General features: G+C 39.0%; 1 protein-coding gene across 1 annotated transcript in view; it reads left to right on the top strand.

The window, feature by feature from the left end:
• The window catches only part of LOC124591202 (TATA-binding protein-associated factor 172), a 294,467-nt gene that overhangs the window by 207,744 nt on the left and 63,740 nt on the right, over positions 1 to 22,983 (top strand). Inside the window, exons 30-31 of the mRNA XM_047131715.1 lie at positions 11,148 to 11,288; positions 13,522 to 13,670. Of these exons, the coding sequence (XP_046987671.1) occupies positions 11,148 to 11,288; positions 13,522 to 13,670 (290 nt within the window). The remainder of the gene's footprint in view (positions 1 to 11,147; positions 11,289 to 13,521; positions 13,671 to 22,983) is intronic.

Raw genomic sequence — 22,983 nt, 5'->3', positions numbered from 1 at the left:
GTGTTTCAAATAATCCAGTAGCAAGTCTGTGTTTACATAATACCTCTTTGTTTTACATTCTTAGATAGCAGTAATGTTTCTGTTGCTTCTATACATTGTCTTTGATAGTGAAGTTTGTTAGCTACTTTATTTAACTGAAATGAGCAATGTGGAATAATCGGTAACACATATGATTTGCACTTAAGAGGAACTGGTTTCAAATCCCATCCAACTGTCCAACTTTAAGGTTTCCTCTGTTTCCCTAAACCAGTTAAAGCAAATGCTTATATGGTCCCTTTAAAAAGGATACAGGGGATTTCTTTCCTCATCATTTTCGTGACAGAGCTTGGGCTTTGTCTCTGGTGGTCTGGTTAGTGATAGGACATTAAATCCCAAATGCCCTTCGTTCTCATCTAATATCCTAAGTAACATACTATCTGGTGAACGATCTCAGTTTTCATTGTGTGGTGACTTAATAGTGTGCTCATTTGGCAGCTTTTAATATTCTCGTGTTGTATCATAACATTACTCAATTAATGTTTTAAAGAATAGTAAAAAGTGTGGCTCAGTGCTAAAGTGCCAGGTCTTGGGTTTGATCCTCAGTTTTAAGATTTTTATCTGTCACTTATTATTTCATCTCTCAATATGAATGCCAAATTGCACTGTGTTTCAGAGTGCACATTAAACTGTCAGTCCCCTATAACTAGCTGGGGAAGTCAGTTCAAAGGTCAGAGCAAGGCAACAACATATGATCTCCAATAGGACATTGCCTAGTAAGGCATTGTGGTGTTCAAACAAACCTTCGGGTTGATGACACCTTTAAGTGTTTTTGAGGAAGACAGTGTAATTTGTGCATTACGTAACTATCAAGAACATTACAGGATTTACCTCTGTTATTATTTAGACATATCATACACAACAGCTTGGATAATTTTGAATGTTGACTTGAAATATACCTAACAATCCCATTTGGCACAAGTGACCTACATCCATAACAATAAGATTTGAATGATAACTGACAGCAGCAAATATTTTGTTAACATAAATGAATCATGGTTGGTCTTCCTTTTAAGTTATTAGGGTTTATTATTCAAAGTGTTTTACTGTAATTCCTAATAATTTTATGTAAATAAATCACCACCAGCTCCATCAGTCATTTGACACCTGCTGCTGGATAAAGGATTCGTCCAGACGTTGCCGCTCATAATGGTGTTCAGTGATATGGATTCATTGTGTTCCTACAGGTTTCCTAATACTATTTACCCACTGTACATTATGTTATTGTCCTGGTCTTTTTTTTATTTCTTGGAATGTAGCAAAGAACTTTCTTGGCCCATTGACCATCTAGTCTCCTGGATACAAGTCCTGTGCTCATTTATTTTATTTTTATTACATTGATAATTGGCTGCAATAATTGTGCAGTGAAGAAGAGCCTTGTCCAGGATAAACTAGCTTTGATGCTTGCATCAAATCAGTCTTTTGGCTGAAGACTGCAGCAACAACATCAGTTATGTCTTCTGTTTCAGTTTGTTCCCTGACCTCAAGGGCCCCTTTTCTGTCTCAGTAATTCCGGAAATGTTTCTTTCAGATTGTGTTCTGAGCAGTCCTGAGATTTCGAATGTTTTTAGCAGTTTGCGCTTCAGTAGTGTAAGTGAAAACTTGTGATATGCACTGATTATAAACTCTGTGTTCCAGACACAATGTAAACTTCATTCCGAAAACTGTGTAGATCTCCAAAAGCACTCCATGTCATTTCTACACTTATATTTATTTGTTATGCAGTGCATCCTGTCTTCAGATGTCCTAGAAACAAAAACTTATCAACTGGTTTTATTGCTTCATTGTCAATGTGTACTCTTTTGTTTTTGGTGCATAATTGTACATTATTCTAGTCTTACTGTAACTGATTTACAGGCCTGCTTTCAGACTTGGTCTGTTAAGTTGTTCCAGTTGTTATTTATCTGCAGTAGAGACAAACAATACAATGTCATCATCAAAATGAAGGTAGTTGAGGTTTTCCAACTTTAGGTGCCTGAAAACTTCATCTAGTGCTGCTAAAAATAGTTTTGACGGTGTTGAATCTTCTTTCCTGAATCCTAATTGAATCCTCAATTTCCCATTATACTGTTGAAGTGTAATGGAAGCTGTGCGCTGCTGTACACATTCTTCAAAATACTAGGACAGGCTGAATTAATGACTTGGTTCTCAAGGGATATTAGTAGTAATATTGTTATAATCAAGTTGAAAGCTTCCTAAAAATCTCTGAACTCCAGACAAAGTGAAAATCCTCTTTCTATAATTTTGTTTGTGACTAGTAAGCAACCATTTACAACTTCTGTGGCCAGGTTATTACTTCACTTAATTAAAATCTGATGGTTTTTCTATGGAATGTACATTAGGGAGAGAGAGATGATATATGTAGAATTTTTGTTTCAGTTTTAGAAGATGGTCTTTATTTCTAAACATTTTGTAAACAATATTGCAAGTTCATTTTGCATTAAGAATGAAAACACACGCAGCACTGGTGTACTATTCTACAGTATTTATTATCTTTTGCGTCATCTCATTGTTGCTGTAGGCTTATACCATGGGAAGCAAGGTGGAGGATGTTGTTTGGTGGTCAGTATCCTCTTTCTGTAAGACAACAACACACATGTATTAATAGGGTTTCTTATTCATAAGAATATGAAGTTACTTATCTTTAAGCTAGTTGTTGTGGTACAAGCTCTTCTGCAATAGTCCGTGTTAGCCTCACTGCTGGTGAAGTACACTTCCCACTATGCACACTACTCTGGTCGCTGTGTACTGCCTGAGACTGAGACTCTGATTGATACTGCTACTGTCTGCAACTGCAAGCGACTGGGCTGTGACTCGGTGACTCACTGGATGGCTGACTGGGCCTTACGCTCCACAGCAGCAATCTAAATACTGGCGGTCGAGAGGGCATTGGTGGCGCGTTTCTAGTCTTTTTCCTGAAAGGCTCACCTGCTCCGGTGCCTCTTTGCTGATTGGAGTGCTGGCGACAACGAATGCCAGCAAATTCCTCCCCACTGAAATGCTGCACTGGTGTCATGTAGTGAGGCTGCAAACGACAACAGGGAGGGAGGCAGGACGCAGCGAGCTGTAACTGTGTAGGATGGCATACTCCCGACCATACCCCATCATCTGGCTTGCGAGGTAACAGGGACGTCCTATGGAAATCTGCTGCCAGGGCACATGTCCAGGCTTGAGGGCATGTCCTTGAATGCTGAAGTTGATGGAGATGGCAGATTCAGGCCTATGGGGTTAGCAAGCGGGGATGGTGGAGGCGAGGCCACATCATCTATCTGCTCCTCCTGGATTGCCCTGGTGGCACTAGCATGTGGCCGTGCAGTCCCGTGAAGCAGTGAATCTTGGGGAAGAAAAGAAGCAGGATCATAGGGCAAATGACACATACGAATTTGGTTGTGGTGGCAGTGCTTCAAACCATCAGGACCTGCAGTCAAATACATATAAGAGTCAATGTGTTCCTGGATCACGCCTCTTTCCCAGCACCTATGGTTGCCATAAACTCTGAAAAGAACAACATTGCACGGCGCAAAGTTATACTTGCAGACCATTGGCCATGCCAGATGCTGATGTGGGTGTAGCAAGTGTGGCAGTGGCCGATGACGGCGGTCATGCAGAAGTTCCACTGGAGACAGTCCGCCTCCTGGGTGGGAGCGGTAGGAGGCGAGAAACAGTTGCACCAGCTGTTCCTGTGTGTGGGCAGTGAAGCTTGGCCATCTGCTGTTTGAAAGTACGTATGAAGTGTTTAGATTCTATGTTGAGTTGCAGGTGAAACTGAGCACTTGTTAGATGACAAATGCAAACCTGCTATGCAAAATATGGAGGACTACACTTGAATGATACTATGTGATGTGGAAGAAGCCGTAGGCACCGCAAATGGGAACTTTCTAAAAGAGTCTACCACTATGAGCCAACAAGTGTTCCAAAATGGTCCTGCATAGGCAATGTGCACTCGTTGCCATGGCAGTTGCATCTTAGGCCAAGCTGAGAATGTCTGTGGTGGAGCGGATCGGTTCTCCATGCATGCATGACACTGTGATTTCATCTGTTCAGTGTGGGGGTCCATGCCGTGCCAAGTACAGTGCCGGCGTCCTAACTGTTTAGTGTGAACAATTCCCCAATGTCCTTGGTGGAACAATCGCAAAACATCCTTTTACAACACTTTGGGAATAAGCACACATGATTGTCCACTGTCATTTTGAACTAGAATCACACCTTGTACCGAAAGTTTACGCCAATGTGTAAAATATTGGCACACAACTGAGTTATGGATATTGTTCAATAAACTAGGCCAAGACGTGCGAATGTAGTGCAACAGAATCTTGAAGTCTGGGTCTGCTTCCATGGCCTGTTCTTTTCTGTAGTGTGAGGGAAAAGATTCCACTAATTCAGAGTCCTGCACATTGATTTGGCAACAAAATGCGGCAGATGCATCAGAATCAGAGTCTGGGCCAATCAGAAGGTGAGATAGGGCATCTGCATTGCCATGATTTGCTGTAGGTATACACAATTTCGTACTGATACTGCGAAAGCAACGAAGCCTAACATTCCAATTTTTGAGCATTGCATGTAGGAACCGTCTTTGACAAATGAAACAAGGAGTGCTTGTGATCTGTCACTAAATAGAACTTGCGACCCTAAAAATACTGATGGAATTTTAGCACACCATACACAACAGCGAGAGTGTCTTTTTCTGTCTGAGAATAATTGCACTGAGTTTGAGTCAACAACTTTGAGGCAAAAGCAATTGGTCTGTCTTGTGAACCAATTCTGTGCGAAAGCATAGTGCCAATTCCGTAGGAAGAAGTGTCAGCTTGGAAAACTACTGGCTTACACTAAATATCTGTCACTAAGCAAAGCATTTTTGAGTTTCTGAAACCCGTCGTGACAGTCTTTAGTCCACACAAAAGGCACATTTTTGCGACACAAGCGATGCAATGGAGCTGCGAACTGAGTGGCATTAGGTATGAACCGAATGTAGTACGTCATCTTGCATAGTACTGTCTCCAGTTCAGACACATTGTGAGGATCTGGCAAGTCATAGATTGCAAGCAAATGAGATTGCAGGGGGTGCATGTCCTGACTGTTTATCACATGACCTAAGTACTGTAGTTCAATTTGAAAAAAAGTCGCACTTTTCAAGATGACATTTGAATCTTGCTTCTGACAACAATGGAAGCAGAGCACAGAAATTGGCAAGGTGTTCCTCTGGTGCACAACCTGAGACAACAATAACATCAAGGTAGTTTGAACAAAATGACGCTTTAGCAGTCAGCTTTTCCAAGTAACTTTGAAAAATGACTGTACAGAAAAACTGCCAAAGGGCAAATGCAAATACTTGAACAATCCAACATGTGTATTTATGACAAATACTTTCTGTCGTGCTTCATCCAATGGAATTTGCAAGTAGGCATCATGCAAATCTTAGAAAATTAACGTCCTGCACCAAGCATGTCCGTGAGTTCCTCAGGGTGAGGTAACAGATAAGTGTCAACCACTGTCTGTGGGTTGACTGTAGACTTGAAGTCAACACAAATGTGAATGCGACCAGAAGTCTTAGGCAATGATACGAGAGGACTTGCGCATTGACTAGCTTGAATGGGAGCAATTACACCATTGTCTTGTAATTGTTTCAAGTCACCGGCTACTTTGTCTCTTTCAGCAATTGGAATGGGGTGGGCTCAGAAAAACTTAGGCTGTACATTGTCTTTCAATGTAACATGTGCTACAAACATACTAGCTTTTCCAATTCCTTCTGAAAATAGTTCAGGAAATTCTTTAAGCTAGCTAGCAACACTGTCTTCTGGTGCAAAAGCTGATATGGAAAGTACATTTTGGTGGATGCTAAGTCCAAACAAGTCAAAGGTATCTAAATCGAAAATGTTCTCACTGTCTCTTGATTTCAACACAGTAAAATTCACTGTCCTCGTGCGAGATTTGTAAGTTGGCAGGCAAGCTACTCTGTCCAAGCACTGTAATTTCCTGTTCATTGTAAGCAGTGAGGTGCTTGCTAGATTTAGGAAGGCGTAATAAGCCTAACTATTCGTACGTGGCACAATTAAGCAAAGTTACTGAGGCGCCTGTCTCTAAGTAAATGTTCACATGACGGCCAGCGATTCGAAATAAGACAAATAGTTTGTTACAACATCGTTGTACAACCTTAATCTTACATTTGTCAGAATCTGTTGTAGGTTTGGAAAACACAGTGTTTACTGCATTTGCGTGAGCCTGTTTTTTCTGAGAGCAAGCAAAATTGGCAGTTTGTGCCATTTGCAAACAAGCTGCTTGGACATGGCCCCCTCTTTTCCACACATGTAACACATTGCTATATATGAAGGGCAATCCTGTCTTTATGGTGATCAAAACATCTAGGGCAAGATGTCACAAAGTTCACAGGTCTGTTTACCTGTCTACATGACTGTCCGCACGGCTGTGTACCACTCATTGTTGTGGCTGCTTGGGGCAGTCACGAACAAGGGGCGACTCAACCCGATCAGTCGGGGCCTGGTCAAACTTATCAGCCGTTATGGCACCCGAATCATAATGCTCTAAGATTTGCAATGCTTGGGGAAGTGATGGATCAGAGTATTTTAAGATCTGTTCCCGTATTCTACTATATGGGACATTGAATGTTGTAGCATCTCTTATCATTAAATCACTGTAAAAGTTGTCACAACTACACTTAAATTTATACTTCCTAGTCATGCCCGTTAGATCTGTGTACCACTGATGGTACGTCTGTTCCGGCTTTATCTGTAAGCAAAAGAACTGATATCCGACTGCAGATACATGGACTTGCTGGTCATAGTACTTGATTAATGCAGTGATTACTTGGTCATAACCGAGTTTGTCGGGAGATGCATTTGGGAATAGTTTTTGTATTAACCTGAACACTGGGGATCCCGCAGTCGAAATAAAGTATTGCAGCTTTACAGTATCTTGAACTCGATGAACTTCACAATGTGCTGGGAACTGTGTCAGGTATTCGAACCATTCCTCTTCTGTGCCATTAAATTCCTGGAACGTGGGTACACTGGTCGGCGGCAGTTGTTGGACTTGTCGGTTTGTCTGTTGGGTGGCCGACGCATCTTGTGCAGCCAGTAGTTGTCCTTTCATTAATAGGGCAGCAATTTGTTTGTTCTGAAACTGAAAAGCTTGTGTTAGATCCATCACATTGTTAGCCATGGTTTACACAAATACTTTGTAGCAAAAAGCAAGCAAAGCCTCTGAAAATATAAATTTGGTTAGTTCTGTGGCTCCCCTGCTGTAATACTTGCAAGAACACAACAACACATTAGCAAATAGAAATGAGCACCCCTGCAAGCGAAAACACAAGGGAAGCAAGCAAAATCTGCACTCAGTTATACTTGTCACCAGTTTTTGTGTCGTCTCATTGTCACTTTAGGCTTGTGCCATGGGAAGCAAGGAGGAGGATGTTGTTTGGTGACCAGTATCCTCTTCCAGTAACACAACAGCACGCATGTATTAACAGGGTTCTTTATTCATAAGAATAAGAAATTACTTATCTTCAAGCTAATTGTTTTGGTACAAGCTTTTCCATAATAGTCCACTTAAGCCTCACTGCTGGTGAAGTACATGTCCCACTATGCACTCTACTCTGGTCGCTATGTGCTGCCTGAGACTGAGACTCTGATTGCAACTGCTACTGTCAGCAACTGCAAGCAACTGGACTGTGACTTAGTGACTCACTGGATGACTGACTGGGCCCTCCAGTCTGTGAGAGCAATATAAATACTGGCGGCCGAGAGGGCATTGGCGGCGCGTTTCTAGCCTTTTTCCTGACAGGCTCACTTCCGCTGGTGTCTACTGTCGATCTCCTCTTTGGCAGTTGAAGTGCTGGTGACAGCTTCCACCAGCACATTATTTATTTCACAAACTGGTTTTCAGCCATTACACCATTGTCAGGTACAAAGATAAGTGTATTCTGCAGTGAAGTTTTGTTGGATCAAAAATTTTAAACTAGTGAATCCAAAGTGTGTCTCCCTTCCCAGAGATGAAAGATGTTAATGTTAGATTCACAAATAAAACAAAAGTGATTATTTCAGTGTAAATGTGATGTAAGATTATTTACCTAAAATAAAATGATACATTAGTTACTGAACTATATACAAATTACAATTGGTCGTCATGGGAGAAAAATCAGTGAACAATAAACTTTGATGACATGTTTCAAAGATGTAGCTAAACAAAATAGTCTTGTCTTTAATTGGTCCTATATTACAAACATGTAAGATGTACCAGTGATATCAAAGCAAGTAAATGGAGCAGCTGTGATTATACAAAGTAAAACTTTTTAATACAACAAGAGAAATTATAGTAACTGAAATAAAGAAAAATGTGGCATGGTAGTAAGAGAGGTAATTTACAAATGGCCTGCATGGGATTGTGAGCAGTAACTGTAGTTAGAGGTGGTGAGTAAGGGAACTGTTTCTGGCCATTCAGTACTAAACTTGGGCTGATGAACATATGTTTATTAATTTCCATTATTTTGAGATAGTTCATCCTCCTTCCTTTATGGATGTGATGTAAAACTTCATGTTTCACCTTGTAACAATGGCCTTCTTAAAGCAGGTGGTCAGCAAAAGTAGAGTCTCCTTTTCTAAGTTTCCATCTTCTGTGGTGTCCCTTCAAGTAGATACATATTACACTGCTGGACTGACATATATAGAATCTGCCACAATTACAAGTAATTTTATATTCCATTCTTCTTGAGAGCTGGAGTACTGTTGGACAAACAGTGACCAACAGTGTTCTGCACATAAAATGGTGTTTTTATGTTCCTGGATTTAAACTTTCTGGTTACATCCCATAACTAGACTTTCCAATTGTTTGTACATCCTGTCTTTTCAATGGAAATAATTCTGCATTAGGCAGGTTATGTAGCTAACCTTACGTCATCTGTAATAACCGGTTACCTCTGATTTAACTAGTAAGTCTGTGAGAAGGTTTAGTGAATAAGTTGCTAACATCATCTAATATTAATCCCATGTGTGAAGATAACCTCCAAATGGAATTAAATACAATCAGACAAATAGCATCAAATAATAGCTACCCCCGTACCTAGATGGGTTCCATATTGCACAAAAAACAGAAACAACAGGTGTATTCTCTTCTTTACCATGTTCTTGACCCACCACCCAAGAACAGAATAAATGGTGCACAATTTCACGTCTAGGAAAAATCTCACTGGATGTAGCCAGAAAGTTGGACACTTTTCATCCAGTGGTAAAGACAGCACTCCAGCTCTCAAGAAGAGTGGAAATTATAATTACTTGTAATAGTGACAGATTCTATATAGGTCAGTCTAGTGGGGTAATATGTACCTACTTGAAGGAACACCACAGAAGTTAGAAACTTAGAAAAGGGACTGATGACCATAGATGTTAAGTCCCATAGTGCTCAGAGCCAAACTTATGACAGCCAACTTAGAAAAGGGGACTCTACTTTTGCTGACTACTTGCTTAAAGAAGGCCATAGTTACAAGATCAAACATGAAGTATTACATCACATGCATAAAAGAAGGTAGATGAACAATCTTGAATAATGGAATTCAATAAAAATATGTCCATCAGCCCAAGCTTAATAAGTTTGTTCCCTTACTCACCACTTCTAAATGCAGATACTACTCTTACTCACATGCCACATCTTCCTTTATTTCAATTACTATAATTTCCCTTGCTGGTCTAAAAAAATTTACTTTGTATGATAACGGTTGCTTCGCTTACATGTATATCTTATCTGTTTCTAATTTAGGAACTATTAAAGGTAGATTTTTTGTTCAGCCATACATTTGGAACTTGTTACTAAAGTTTATTGTTCAATTTATTTTTTTCTATGAATGACTGAATACTGCAGTTTGTTAATGTGGCACATTTTTTATCATAGTTAAATAATCTTAAATCACATTTATACTGAAATAATCCCTCTTTTTTTATTCCTTATATGTATGTACGTATGTATGTATTTATTTATTGAACCGGGGACCTAGAAAGGACGGAGAGGCTTTGTCCCTACTGTAGCCTTCAGTGGTACACAACCCCACAACAGGCTACAGCACTCCACTCACCCCACCACCACCCCACACCGAACCCAGGGTTATTGTGTGGTTCAGCCGCCAGTGGAATTTCCTGGGAACATCTCATTCCAGACAAGTGTAACCCCAATGTTTGCGTAGTAGAGTAATTATGGTGTACGCGTAAGTGGAGACAGTGTTTGCGCAGCAATCGCCAACATAGTGTAACTGAAGCAAAATAAGGAGAATCAGCGTGCATTCACCAAGGCAGATGGAAAACCGCCTTAAAAACCATCCACAGGCTTACCAGCACACTAATCCGCCGGGAGGATTCATGCAGGGGACTGGCACGCCTTCCCGCTCGGGAAGCAGTATGTTACCGGGTGGGCCGTTTTATTCCTTACTCTTACTTTAACATCTTTCATCTCTGGAAATGGAAATACTCTGTAGATGCCTTAATTTAAAATCATTGGTCCAACAAAATTTCACTGCAGAACATACTTATCATTGTACCTGATGATGTTGTAACAGCCGAGAACCTGTTTGTGAAATAAATAATAAATATTTTAGACTATTACACCACTGTTGTGTGCATGTTTTCATTCACAATGTATAAAATGTTCTACTGAGAACCAATGAACAGTCAATCAGTGAAATTCCTTTTGTATTTCTTTGTTTATAGCTTTAACCATCCACAGGGAAACATTGCCATCTGTAATCCCTGTTATCGTCACTAATATGTTAGTAAGGAACCTCAGTCAGTCTTCTCAGAGTTATGTTTTGTAAATTCACCACGTTTAGCAGAAATTCTTCTTAATCAGTAATTTAATTGCTATCTTGATTCAGTGTAGCACACTTTATTATAATGAATTAGTACATAAAAAATGTTTTGTATAAGAGAACCTATGACTTTACAGTTGAAATTCATAAATGCTAGAGAAATTTAATCATCCATGATTGCTAATGCCCTGATTAGCCATTTGCTTGTTATTCAGTTGTGACAAGTTCGTCATTTTCCCTTAATTTTCGTTAACTTGTATACAGTGACTTTTTGTATGGGAAATTAATTCTCTGATATTATTTTTAGGATTATTACTGCGATCTCAGTCCCTTGCAGCAAGAACTCTATGAAGATTTTGCTCGATCAAAAGCTTTACAATCTCTCCAGGATACATTGTCCCAGGGACAATCTGCAGCCTCAGTGCAAGGAAACACCCACATCTTTCAGGTACTTGTCATTTTCTTTATTTTATTTTTGTACTGTAAATTGAGTAAGTGCTGTATCATGACTTACGCTGCTATACAAGTGACCACACATAATAGCAGTTCATTGATTTAGATGATGATTTTGAACCAGAATATACCTGGTGTTGTAAGTAGTGAGTCATCTAATGGTTAACCTGATTATCATTTTGGCAGAAAGTAATCTGATGATGGAAACATCATTGATTAGTGTGCACCAGTTTCATAATGTGTCTTTACTCTCTCATTTTATAAAAGCCAACTTTTCATGCTGGAACAAAGTACTTTGACCACATGTTGAATGAGCAGTGCAAACATTCCAAATCTGCTTTGAATGTAATTTCATTGTAGGCATCCCCCCCCCCCCCTTTCCTTTGTAGCAGTTGTATAATAAAGACCATTTGTGGTAACAAGACCTGATATAACAGCTGCCAGAAAGGATAATTTGGAGCAAGGATCTGGAATACCAACTGAAATTATAGGATTGAGTTTATGACACATCCTGCAGTAAATTTTAACTTGAGTTACTGATGATAAAATGATATATGGAATGAAATCAGATTGGTTGATTATGGAAGTATGTTAAATAAAATAGTATAAAAGTGACATGACCTCTGATTGGCAATTAAGGAAAAGGAAGAAGAAATTTACTCCTACTGTTATGGTATATGATTTAAAGATGCTACATGAGTTTCACCGTGTAGAAGACTGCAATTTTTATGTAGTATTCCTTGTAAATGGGACCAGGAGAAGCATAATGCCTAGCGTTTGGGAAGCATTTCTTAAGCTTCATTTCCCTGTGTGCAGTGCAAACTACAATAGGCAGAAATGGTTTTGACAGAGTATGACTTTATGACTGCAGGTTTATAAACAGGGAGCCCACCACTGTAATAATGCAGCCAGAAAACATAAGTGGCATTTAGATCTTGATAGCTTCTCTTTATCACATAGTTTGAATGTGTGTGCACACACTGTGCAGAATGATAAGAAAAGTAATATTCACTTAGTGTAAAGACATATCAGTGAAAACATGAACAAATTCTAGACACCTTTTTATGTTCAAAAACTCTTTTGTTCACTTGTGAAGGTACAAATGGAAAAGAACTATGTCGAAAACTACTTCACACTTGTTTTTAATTTCTGCTCATATTGATTGTTGGGTGGGGGAAAAAAAAGAAAAAAAAGTTGGAAAAACTTATTGCAAAGAGACACGATATTGCAGTGAGCAATGTAGTTTTGCTTAATGGAACTGTCTCATGACCAACCCGAAGAAACAAAAATTCTGTGTCACAACTGTTGTGAATCAAATCACGAATATATTGAATTGCCATCCTTGGAATAATACATTTTCTGAGAATTTTTCCTAGTGTATGATTTTTTTCAAAATTAGTGCCTTGAATTATGTGATTATTGTTGACATTTGTTTATGGCACCATAATTCTTTCAGCAGAAGGTAATAATTGGAAGAAAATGATACTAAAACAGTGGATGATTTGTTGAGATTAGTTAACAAATAAAAATTAGCAGTTAACAGAATGTTGATAAATTGACTGTTTGTAGTATAACACTTGGAAAATGTCCTGATACTGAATGTGTTTCACCAGTGTTAATATTCTTGTTATAAATCTTTTGCTATTTTTAAAATGTCAGTAAATTTACTAAATTCTCCTACGTGACTATTGTTATGCTTAAAATGTTAACTGGTAACTGTACACTCTAGAGATTGTGTATATGGATGAAAACTGGAAATGATTTGTTGAATATTCTGTCCAGGATGTACTTTACTTTTATAGCCTTTGTAGCTGCAGTAATTTAGTAGGATAGTTTTGTAATGTTATATCACCAACCTAATCAGTGGGAAATAGCATTGTTATACAACAAGAAGTGAAATGTTTTAGTAGATTGTCGATTTGCATACCATGTGATTATAAACAAAGCAGAGCAATGGAGGAAGAGTGCCATTTTATTTAGCTATTCTTTATGGTAACACACTCCTATAATTTCTATAAAAGAGAATTGTTTCAAAAAATGTGTTAAAATAGTGTAAATTCAGGAGAAATGTTGTGTTGGTGCATATCGCAGAGAAAGGCATCAAAGATGTCTTTTTAATACCAAGGGAAAATATAAACTACTTTTACACAAAATATAGGGTGTCACATCATGATTGCATATATCCTTTCACTCATGATTTTATTTTGGTATAACATGTACAATTTCAGGCTCTTCGGTATCTGCAGAATGTTTGTAATCATCCCAAGCTGGTACTCACATCTCAGCATCCACAATTTGAGAAAATAAGCAGTCGTCTGAAACAGAACAACACAAATATGGCTGACATACAACATGCTTGTAAACTTCCTGCTCTAAAGTAAGTTGGTTGTTCTGATTTTGTTTAGTTTGAAATGTTTTTGTGTAACATACTTGTCAAAAAAATTATATAAAAGAAATTCTAATACTAGTTCCTTAAAATTTTGTGCTTTGGACATTGTCATTGAAATTTATTTATTTTATTTTTGTAAGCTGAGATTTTAAATCTTGCTCAGATGGTAGTTTTACCAAGTCCCCTAATGTGTGCAGAACAGTGAAATAACCATTCACTCAAGAGCTCACATAATGGCCATCATATGAGATAGAAACCAGGTATATTTATTTCTCAAGTCAGAAGCACGTATATAGAAAGCACGGACAGTACAGCATAATATATTAATGAAGTAATACTTTATTACAAAAATATATAAACTGACTTGGAATCATATTTTTCCTGAACTGTGTTTCACCACAGTAAGTGCATTGGCCATTTTGTTGGCATATATGTAGGTGCTCATTTTCAGCATACTGTCTGTTTAACACAGTGGTTGCACATTGAATCTGTGTAATTTCATCTTTGCAAGATGAATGTGCACTGTGTGACACAACATTGTAGAGCATTAAGTTACTTTCAAGCAGCCTGGTCTTATTTGTGGGCTAGTGGTAGTCTTTCCTCTGGTACTGGGCAGTCTTTAGAGTACTCACTCGTGACGTGCCAATCCTTTAATCTTGCTCACTTAACTGATCGTATTAACACCTCAATTGCTCTCCTTGACTTCAGTTGTTGTTATGCTGGACAATGTCTGAATAGAGGATGAGCTGTAGATGATAGAGCTTAGGCCTTTTCATTACATGTGCGCGCACGCACTCTATTCTGGCAAGGCAGTACAGTTTCTTCGGACATGGGTTCAAGATAACCCCTAACATATTTCATTAAGTCCTACATGTATAATTGAAGAGTGTCAGTCTGATACATGATGCAAGTATATTCTGCCTTGAGGTAGCATAGTGCTAATTCAGAAGTTTTTACTGTGTATATTTGCATTCCTAAAATTGTTGCTGTAGTATTCTATACTATCTTGCTTTTTACATCCACTTTCTGTTTGGTTTTGACACAAAGTTTTATTAAAGGTTAGCACTAGGTCCAAAGTGACACCAAGCCACGTGAGAGCTGTGCAGTGTCTCAGGTAATCTGCAAGCTCTTTGTCATCTTCTTGTTCTTGTGTCCTTGAAAGGTTTCAACTGTTGTTTTTTCCCCCCCTATAGCAGGCAAAACACGAATCTAGTGATTTTGGCAGTTCTCACTCAGTACTTCTGCGTCCTGTAATAAGAGTCATTTGATAAAATTAAATTTTGAGTTTCTTCAGGTAGAGACTGTATTTGTATTCTGTACAATTGGTACTAGCACATTGCATTTCCCTGGAGAAACACCCACTGTCCCCCCCCCCTCCCCCCTCCATGTGCTCCTTTGTTGTAGAACCCTACAAGAGTCTTTTTGTCTTGAGAAGTTTCGTTAGTGGTCTCTCGATCGAAGCCCTGTGTGATGTCGTAGACCTATGTCAGTAGAATGCAATGATTCAGTGTAATATAAGCAGCTCAGATATCCTTTAGTCTTCCTTCACTGTAATCCATTTTCTACGTGATAAGTCATGTAGTGTCTTGAAGGTACAGCTCTTTTCTTTTTTGAAACCAACTTCTTGCTGGTGATAAGAAATGGATGGTTCTTCATCAGTATCTGTAGTTATAACCTGTACAAGAATTTTGAAAATACATGACACAACAGGGAAGTCAGGCTGTGTAGTTTTAGGTCCCTTATGTCTTGTCTGGCCTCGGAGTAGCTATGAGCTTGGATTTCTCATACATTTAGGATATTCTGGAAGTATCAACAGAGTTGTTCAGCTGGAGAAGCCAGCTCGTGACAACCAGTTCCATTCTTAGCTCATTATGGTTAGATGTTTTTCCCACCTTACACTTGCACAGGAATAACACAAATAATTAATTTCATGGGCACAGTGCTTAATCATTTCTTCTGTATTTTGATAGTTATAGTTACTTTACTTTTGACAAGAACTGATAAGCAGTCCACTTATTCTCAAAGTTAGACTATGAATTTGTTTGGGAAAAATCATGGCTGAGGTCTCACAACCTCCATGCTTGCTCACTACTCATAATCATGTCCAATTCTGTCATCAGTAGTACCCTTTTCTTCTTCACAGAGGAGGAGAAAGAACGAATACTTAGTGCAACCCAGAATATTCTTCAGAAATTTGTTCAACTGCACTGACCTTCTCTTTTAATGAAGTAGCAAATGTCAACTAGTCTGCTGTCCTAAAATTGTATCTTCATGTGAAAAGAACCTCCTATGCCAGATAAAGCTGACAATCATCAGTCAGTACTGTTTGTTTGGAAAATGCATGCATTCCACTTTTGTGCAGTACTGTGCCAGTCAGAGACTCATAGACAGAATTTCTTGGGTAAATCCACATTACCACCACTTAGTATCATAGGAAGTAGGAAGCTCTGTAATCTGAATGAGAGGCAGTTCATTAACTATGATCTAATAGAATTCTCCTTTTTTGCCATCTTGAGCATAACCCTAAATGTGATTATGACTGTTGAAATCAGCTATCAAAATTAACAATTTCCTTTTTTGAAAGTTGTTGGATGGCATGAGGGAAAGCTCGTCATTTGATGATTTATGCTCGGAAGTTACTGGATGATGCAGAATTCTGTGAAGATAATCTCAGCATCATCTTAATTGATGATCCATGTGCATAGTTAATCACATTTGTTGCTTTTGCACAAATTATGCGGGTTATTTTTGGCTGACAACAATCATTCCATGTATACTGAAATGACCATTAGGTTAGACTATGAAGAGTGCCTTTTGGCTAATCCTGATGAAAACTTGTAGAGTGGAAGGATTGGCTGGTGTTAACAGTGTCACCCGGAGACGTCCAAATATTGTAGTAACGTTGTACTTGTGTATTCTCCATGTCCCCAAAAATGTATTTAAAGTTGCAAACTTTTGGAGCCAGTGTCTCCTTCTTCTGGCAGAAGTGCTGAAAAGGAATGAAGACGGTTGAAGGAAAAGGACTAGTGAGGTTTAGGGAATGGGGAGAGTTCAGGTAAGTCACCCAGAACCCCAGAGCAGGGGAGACTAACTGGACGGGATGAGAAGGAAAGATTCACAGAACCCTGGGTCAGAGTAAGTCTCCCCTGACCCATGGTTCGGGATGACTTTTCCGAACTTCCCCATTCCCTAAGCCTCGCCAGTCCGTTTCCTTCACCCCTCTTCCTTCCCCTTCAAACCTTCTGTCAGAAGAAGGTGTCACTGGTTCCGAAAGCTTGTAAATTTAATTACCTTTATATTTGTGTTCTCCTGCCACCACTTGGTGACTAATTTTTTGGCCATCCAATTATGTTATATGTGAACGAGTGGATCACTTAGTAAAAAACATGATTTGCATCAAATTTAAAATTCAATTGAGAAAACTGTAATATACAAGTACACTCAGTGGTTAACCAGTACTTTCCTTGAGGTGGTGAAATTCCTAGTACAAGCCAGAAGAAATATTTAAAAGTTGAGAAACCCAACATCCCACATACATACGATCTTTCAACCCTTGAACACTATTTCTCCCAAGCCCATCAGAAAGTCTCTCTAAAACCTTGTTTGTTTTCCACTCTAGCCCTGAAATGAGAATATCTCTCGATATTCTTCCCACACTGTGCACTGTTATCTTCCTTGCCTTCCTAGTCTCCGTAACATACTTGTGAAATTGTGAGATTCTCAGATCATTGTTCACTACACTAAAGTCCTTACCCCTGCAATAATTCCCACTGTAAAACTTGTCACATGTACCAACCCACCACCACTTACTCCAGCCCCACCACTAATAAACTGTACAACGTAAAAGGCAGAGTAACATACAAAACCACATGTTGTTTACCATCTATCACGTGGGGTCCAAGTGCCTTACCTCTCCCTTCTGACATTCCCCAATGTATGTCTCTCTTCCCCTAACAAAAGAACATAAAGTTCTGAAAGCAAGGTATAATTTTTTCTACTGTTAACTATTTGTTTAGGCAAATACTTGAAAATATGATGTTACAAAGTCTGAAAGTGCTTTTTGGTGCAAATGAGACAAGTAATCATAAAGGATGATGGGTAACATTCTGAACTTGTGTGACATGTTATGTCCAGGAAGCTCTAATTACAGTAAAAGCTGCCCTTTTTGGGTATCATATCATCATATTATTACTACTAGTGATAGATCGCTGGAGCAGAAAGCTATTTGTGCCATATGTGTCTGAGACCTACTGTCACATATAATATTTGACTTAATTTTATTATTCTCCACTTTTGTTGTACATGTATTAATTACATAGGAACAAACTGGCTTTAGGCACATACTAAATTGTCAGAGAAATTTATCAGATTTCTTTTATAAAGTTAGAGCTCAGTCCTAACTTTTATAAAATATTTGTTGAAGAGCTTTGACAGTATAATATGGGTCTTAGACATGTTCATGTGCATGACAGTCAAACACTTGCGAGTGATGAGCAGAGCTGATATAGAACTAGCTAATGATTTTGAATTTTCACTTTGCTTGTGATTACTCAACTGTCTTAATATTTTTTGACTATGTTCTGACAAAATCTGTACTAACAGCTGTGAAGAGATAAGAAACTGATTCATTCAGTGTTAGTGTTGTGAAGAAATTAGTCTTCATCAGGACAGTGAGGAATACACAATTGAAATGAGTGTTGGACAAAAGGATTCTGTATAACCAAAATTGTACTTTGCCACCCTAGAGAAACTTCAAATCCTCAGACTGGAAAGATGTATCCAGAATGCATGTTAATGGCACAAAGACAGTTTTTATTTACTGATTCCTTCTATTTGTACTTCCTGATTTCTTCCAAGTTGCTCACTTCCTGCAAAGATCTTAACAGTGTGTTAGCACAGACATCCCTACAATTAGCTGATAACACCCTGTTGCCTTTTGCCAACAGATGGTAGAGCAGTACACTTTTACCTGCAAAACTGCAACTGGCAAGTATGTTGTTGGTCTCCTGGCTTGAGATAACAATAGAGTTGGTGTAAAAGTGGGGCTGAAAACCCTACTTATAACTAAAACACTGAAGAGAATTCTCCCTCCCCCCCTCTCCCCGAAGATGACAAGACGACAAAGGATACAAATAGAAGAGTAAAAATGGCCTGGAGTGGTGGTGTTGTTGTTGTTGTTGTTGTTGTTGTTGTTGTTGTTGTTGTTGTTTTTTTTTTTTTTTTTTTTTTTTTTTTTTTTTTTTTTTTTTTTTTTTTTTTTTTTTAACTAAATATGATCTTCAGAATAGAACCTTCCATGTGTCTGAAAAAGGTGTGTCTCGCCGTCTTTGACTTAGTATAGCGAGACATTGATTTGTAAATGCAAAAACAGCTTCAATAATTGAGTGTTCCATAATGAGCAATGGAGTGATGCATGTTGTGAATTGCTAGGAACGGCAGGAAAACAAACAGTTCAATCAGGTAACCCATTGGACTGCAAAAAGTAATTATGATCATAGTGAAAATGAAATGGAGGTTGGAGGGCGGGGGATGTTATTGAATTATTAATTGCTTAATACAACTTTGTGATTACCCTGCTTACCAAATACATACATTAACATCCCATGTACTTGTTGCCTACCCCTTTATCTACGAGGGGTGTTCAATAAGTAATACAACACTTTTTTTTTTTCAGAAAGCAGGTTGGTTTTATTCAGAAGCCCAATACACCATATTATTTCCAACAATTTTGGCTACAAAACTATTTTTCATCATAATCTCCATTCAGTGCAACAGCCTTATGCCATCTTGAAGGAAGTGCCTGTTCAACATCAGAGCCATCTTGCTGCATCAGTAACCTCCCCATCTTCCATGCACTGCTTGTTGCAGAGTCCATCCTTCAGTGGGCCAGACAGATGGAAGTTGAAAGGTGCAAGATCTGGGATGTAGGGTGAATGAGGGAGAACAGTTCAGTGTAGTTTTGTGATCTCCTCTCTGGTGCACAGACTTGTGTGGGGCCTTCCATTGTTTTGGAGAAGGAGAAGTTCTTTTGAATTTGTTGTGGCAAACACACTGAAGTTGTTTCTGCACTTTTCCTGAGGGTAGCACAATACGCTTCAGAGTTGATTGTTGCACCATGATGGAGGACATCAAACAGAATAACCCCTTCAGACTTCCAGAAGACCATCACCTTGTCTTAACTGAGTGAGGATGTACCTTTGAACTTTTTCTTCGGAAGAGGAGTGGTGTGGTACCAGTCTGTGGATTGCCATTCTGTTTTCAGTTGAAGTGATAAACCCATGTTTTATCACCTGTGACAATGTTGTCTGACAAAAAATTGTCACAATCAGTCTCACGCAAGCATTTCCACGCAGATGGTCCTTCATTGCTCTCTATGGTGTTCTGTTAGGCAGCAAGGAAAGCAGCAGGCACTCATCTTTTAGTACCTCAACTGGTGGTTGAATGTGTCAGCACTACCAACAGAGATGTCAGTTGAGCAGTGAGGTGTTTGATTGTTGTTGTAACTGCGACTGGGACAGTCACGGGGTTGAAAAGACAGAGAGCGCAGCGGGACCCACGGAGAGGCCCACTAATAACAACACATTGGGAGAGGACAGTCACGACCAACGAAGGACAGAATGAACAACAACAAGACCGAACAATGGAGTCACAAGGCAAACTAACAAACACGTCCACTCGTACACAGAACAAGTAAGTAAGCGGTCTAACGCGAGGTGATGTGTCAACAGACGTACGCGAGATTAGATTAGCTGGCTGAGCGAGAGGTAGGTGCTTAAGTATGCTGTTGGGGGTGCTGCTATTGGCCACTGGAACCACGTGTTCTACTGTGGTGCCCTCTAAAAGCAGGAGGCACGCGCCGCCACGTCTTATGGGTCGATGGTGGAGAGACCTCTAGGAGTCTTCGACATCCATGACGTCTGGTGCGGATTCAAATTCTGCGGCGCGCGGTACCAGAATTGTGATCTGTCGAACTTGAATGAATGTGTCTGCACGCTCCAACACTGCAAGAGTCACAGTTGTGTGCAACCGGCTTACGGCATATCAGACAGGTTTGCACAACATTGTTTCAATGATGACAGACATCTCGTCCAATGACTCACTGTGCTTTTGTTCAGTGCAGGGTCCCTGTAGATAATCTGCAGGTGCCTGTGACTCTCTGTGATGCTATGGTTTTCTGCCAAAAAAATTCAACCACAGCTCTCTGCTTGGAACGCCACTTCCGTTACAGGCTACATTTTGATTGCATATAACACTGTCACCTATCAGAACCTCTTGAAACTATAGAGGCTGAAAAGGAAATATTCCACAATGTCCCACATAAATTCCTCATTTATCTCAAGTGTAATTGGCAGAGGAAAAAAAAGTGTTGCATTACTTATTGAATGCCTCTTGTACTAGGTTTGTGCACCATGTGTTTGCTTAAAACTAATGTAAATGATATATTCCCATAAAGAACTGTTATTGCAGTTGTTCTGTCTTTTTGTTAATAGGATATTAAAGTATTATATCTATTGAGCTAAATTCTTCATATGCCATAAGTAAGGCCTGGATTAATATCAAATACATATTTTCCTTTCAGTAGTTTTCATTCTTTTTGTAGTTTTCTACATAAAACATAACATTTGGAGTCTGAAAATGTAACTTTCACTTTCCAAATTTCAATGTTTATTATATTTTTTCCCATATTTCAAAGTTTAGTCCAGATTTTTATATCAAAATTGCATAAATCCATATTTTCAATACATGTTGTATAAAACTGATCTTTTTCAAGTGTAACAGCATTAAAAAATTCATTAAACAGCACTTCAAAGTGTGATTCCTGGCCTCAGAATGGACAAGCTGAAAACACAGATAGCACCATCTGAAGCAGCCTAGTCTTTCATATGGCCTGCAAGCCTCTTAGTGTTGCTTCCCAGGGATTATGGGAAGAAGGAAAGAAGCAAAATCTCTGCCAGGGAGTGGAGTATTGAAATGATGTCTTCGGAATCGTGAGGAGGGGGGAGCAGTTTTTGACATGCGGTCCACTGCTGTCAGCATAATCCTTGCCTACCAGTTACCTCCTGTAGTGAAAACGTCTTTCCAAAGTTACAAGCGTTCATGAAAGCACATTCATGAACGTGCTATTATCAAATGTGGTACTTGTTTGTAGTGATAAACATGATATTAAATTAAGGCAGCTAAAATGCAATTTCTTTTGATGGCAAAGGCTGTCGGTACCTTCGACGTTCATGAAAGCTACCAGTCGAAACTGAGATGCAAGGGCTCTCTAAGAAGTTTACAGACAGTACCTCATTATGCCACCTTCATCGTAGATATGTTACATGATGTCTGTTCCTCCACATTTTCTTTTTCGTCATTGAGTTGTGTTTCGCGTGGAAGGCAAGACAATTAGTCCTTACAGTCAAGTAAGCTGATTCATGCCAATGATGAGAACAATAAAACTGCAGCATTAAACGTTTCCTCATTGTTATACTCGAGTGTTTTGTTCAGTGTACCTTATGGACACCTTCATAAGTAGTGCACTAGCTGTATGTGTAACATCACACCTGTGTCATTCACTGTTGATAATTACGAGGTTTGCACTATATGTCATTGTGTTATTTACTCATCTGTGTTCTTTCAAGTATAAAAGTTGTGTTTCTCAGTGTGTGTGTGTGTGTGTGTGTGTGTGTGTGTGTGTGTGTGTGTGTGGTTTTTTATATATACATAAAAATGAAGAAGGATAAGCAGCTCTTGTGTTTCTAATTGCAAAAATATATTGAAGATTTCCCAAACCAATCTTTCCTTGAGTGCAGATGGTAAAGTACTGTTTTGTAGCACTTATGGAAAATTTGTGTTGACTGAGCAATGGTTTCTAATATCACAGTACATATCTACCACAAAACATAAGACAAATATTACAAGGAAGAATAAATTCGAACAACAATTTTTTTTTCTGCTGTAACAACCAGTGACTCCCAAAGTTCTACCGTGTTGAAAGATTTGTGTTAAGCCATGATTTGCACAGATATACCTTCATGGACATTAAATAACGCACTGTTTAAAGGCTTCCTGGAGACATATTCAGGCAAGCATGTTCCTGACAAATCTATACGTAGAAAAAATATGTCAGCAGCGTTTACGAGGATTATTTGGCGGCGATTCGAGATGTAATTCAGGATGGTCCTATATGGGTCGCCATCAGCGGGACTTCAGGATGGTCCTATATGGTTCGCCATCAACGGGACAATGGACACCCAATGGCAGTGCACTGGCAGTATGGTAATTGGAGGACTATTTGAAGATAAATTGACCAAATCCT

This window comes from Schistocerca americana, chromosome 2 (assembly GCF_021461395.2).
Source record: "Schistocerca americana isolate TAMUIC-IGC-003095 chromosome 2, iqSchAmer2.1, whole genome shotgun sequence".
Taxonomy (NCBI): Eukaryota; Metazoa; Arthropoda; class Insecta; order Orthoptera; family Acrididae; genus Schistocerca; species Schistocerca americana.
This window is presented reverse-complemented; position numbering and strand designations above follow the sequence as displayed.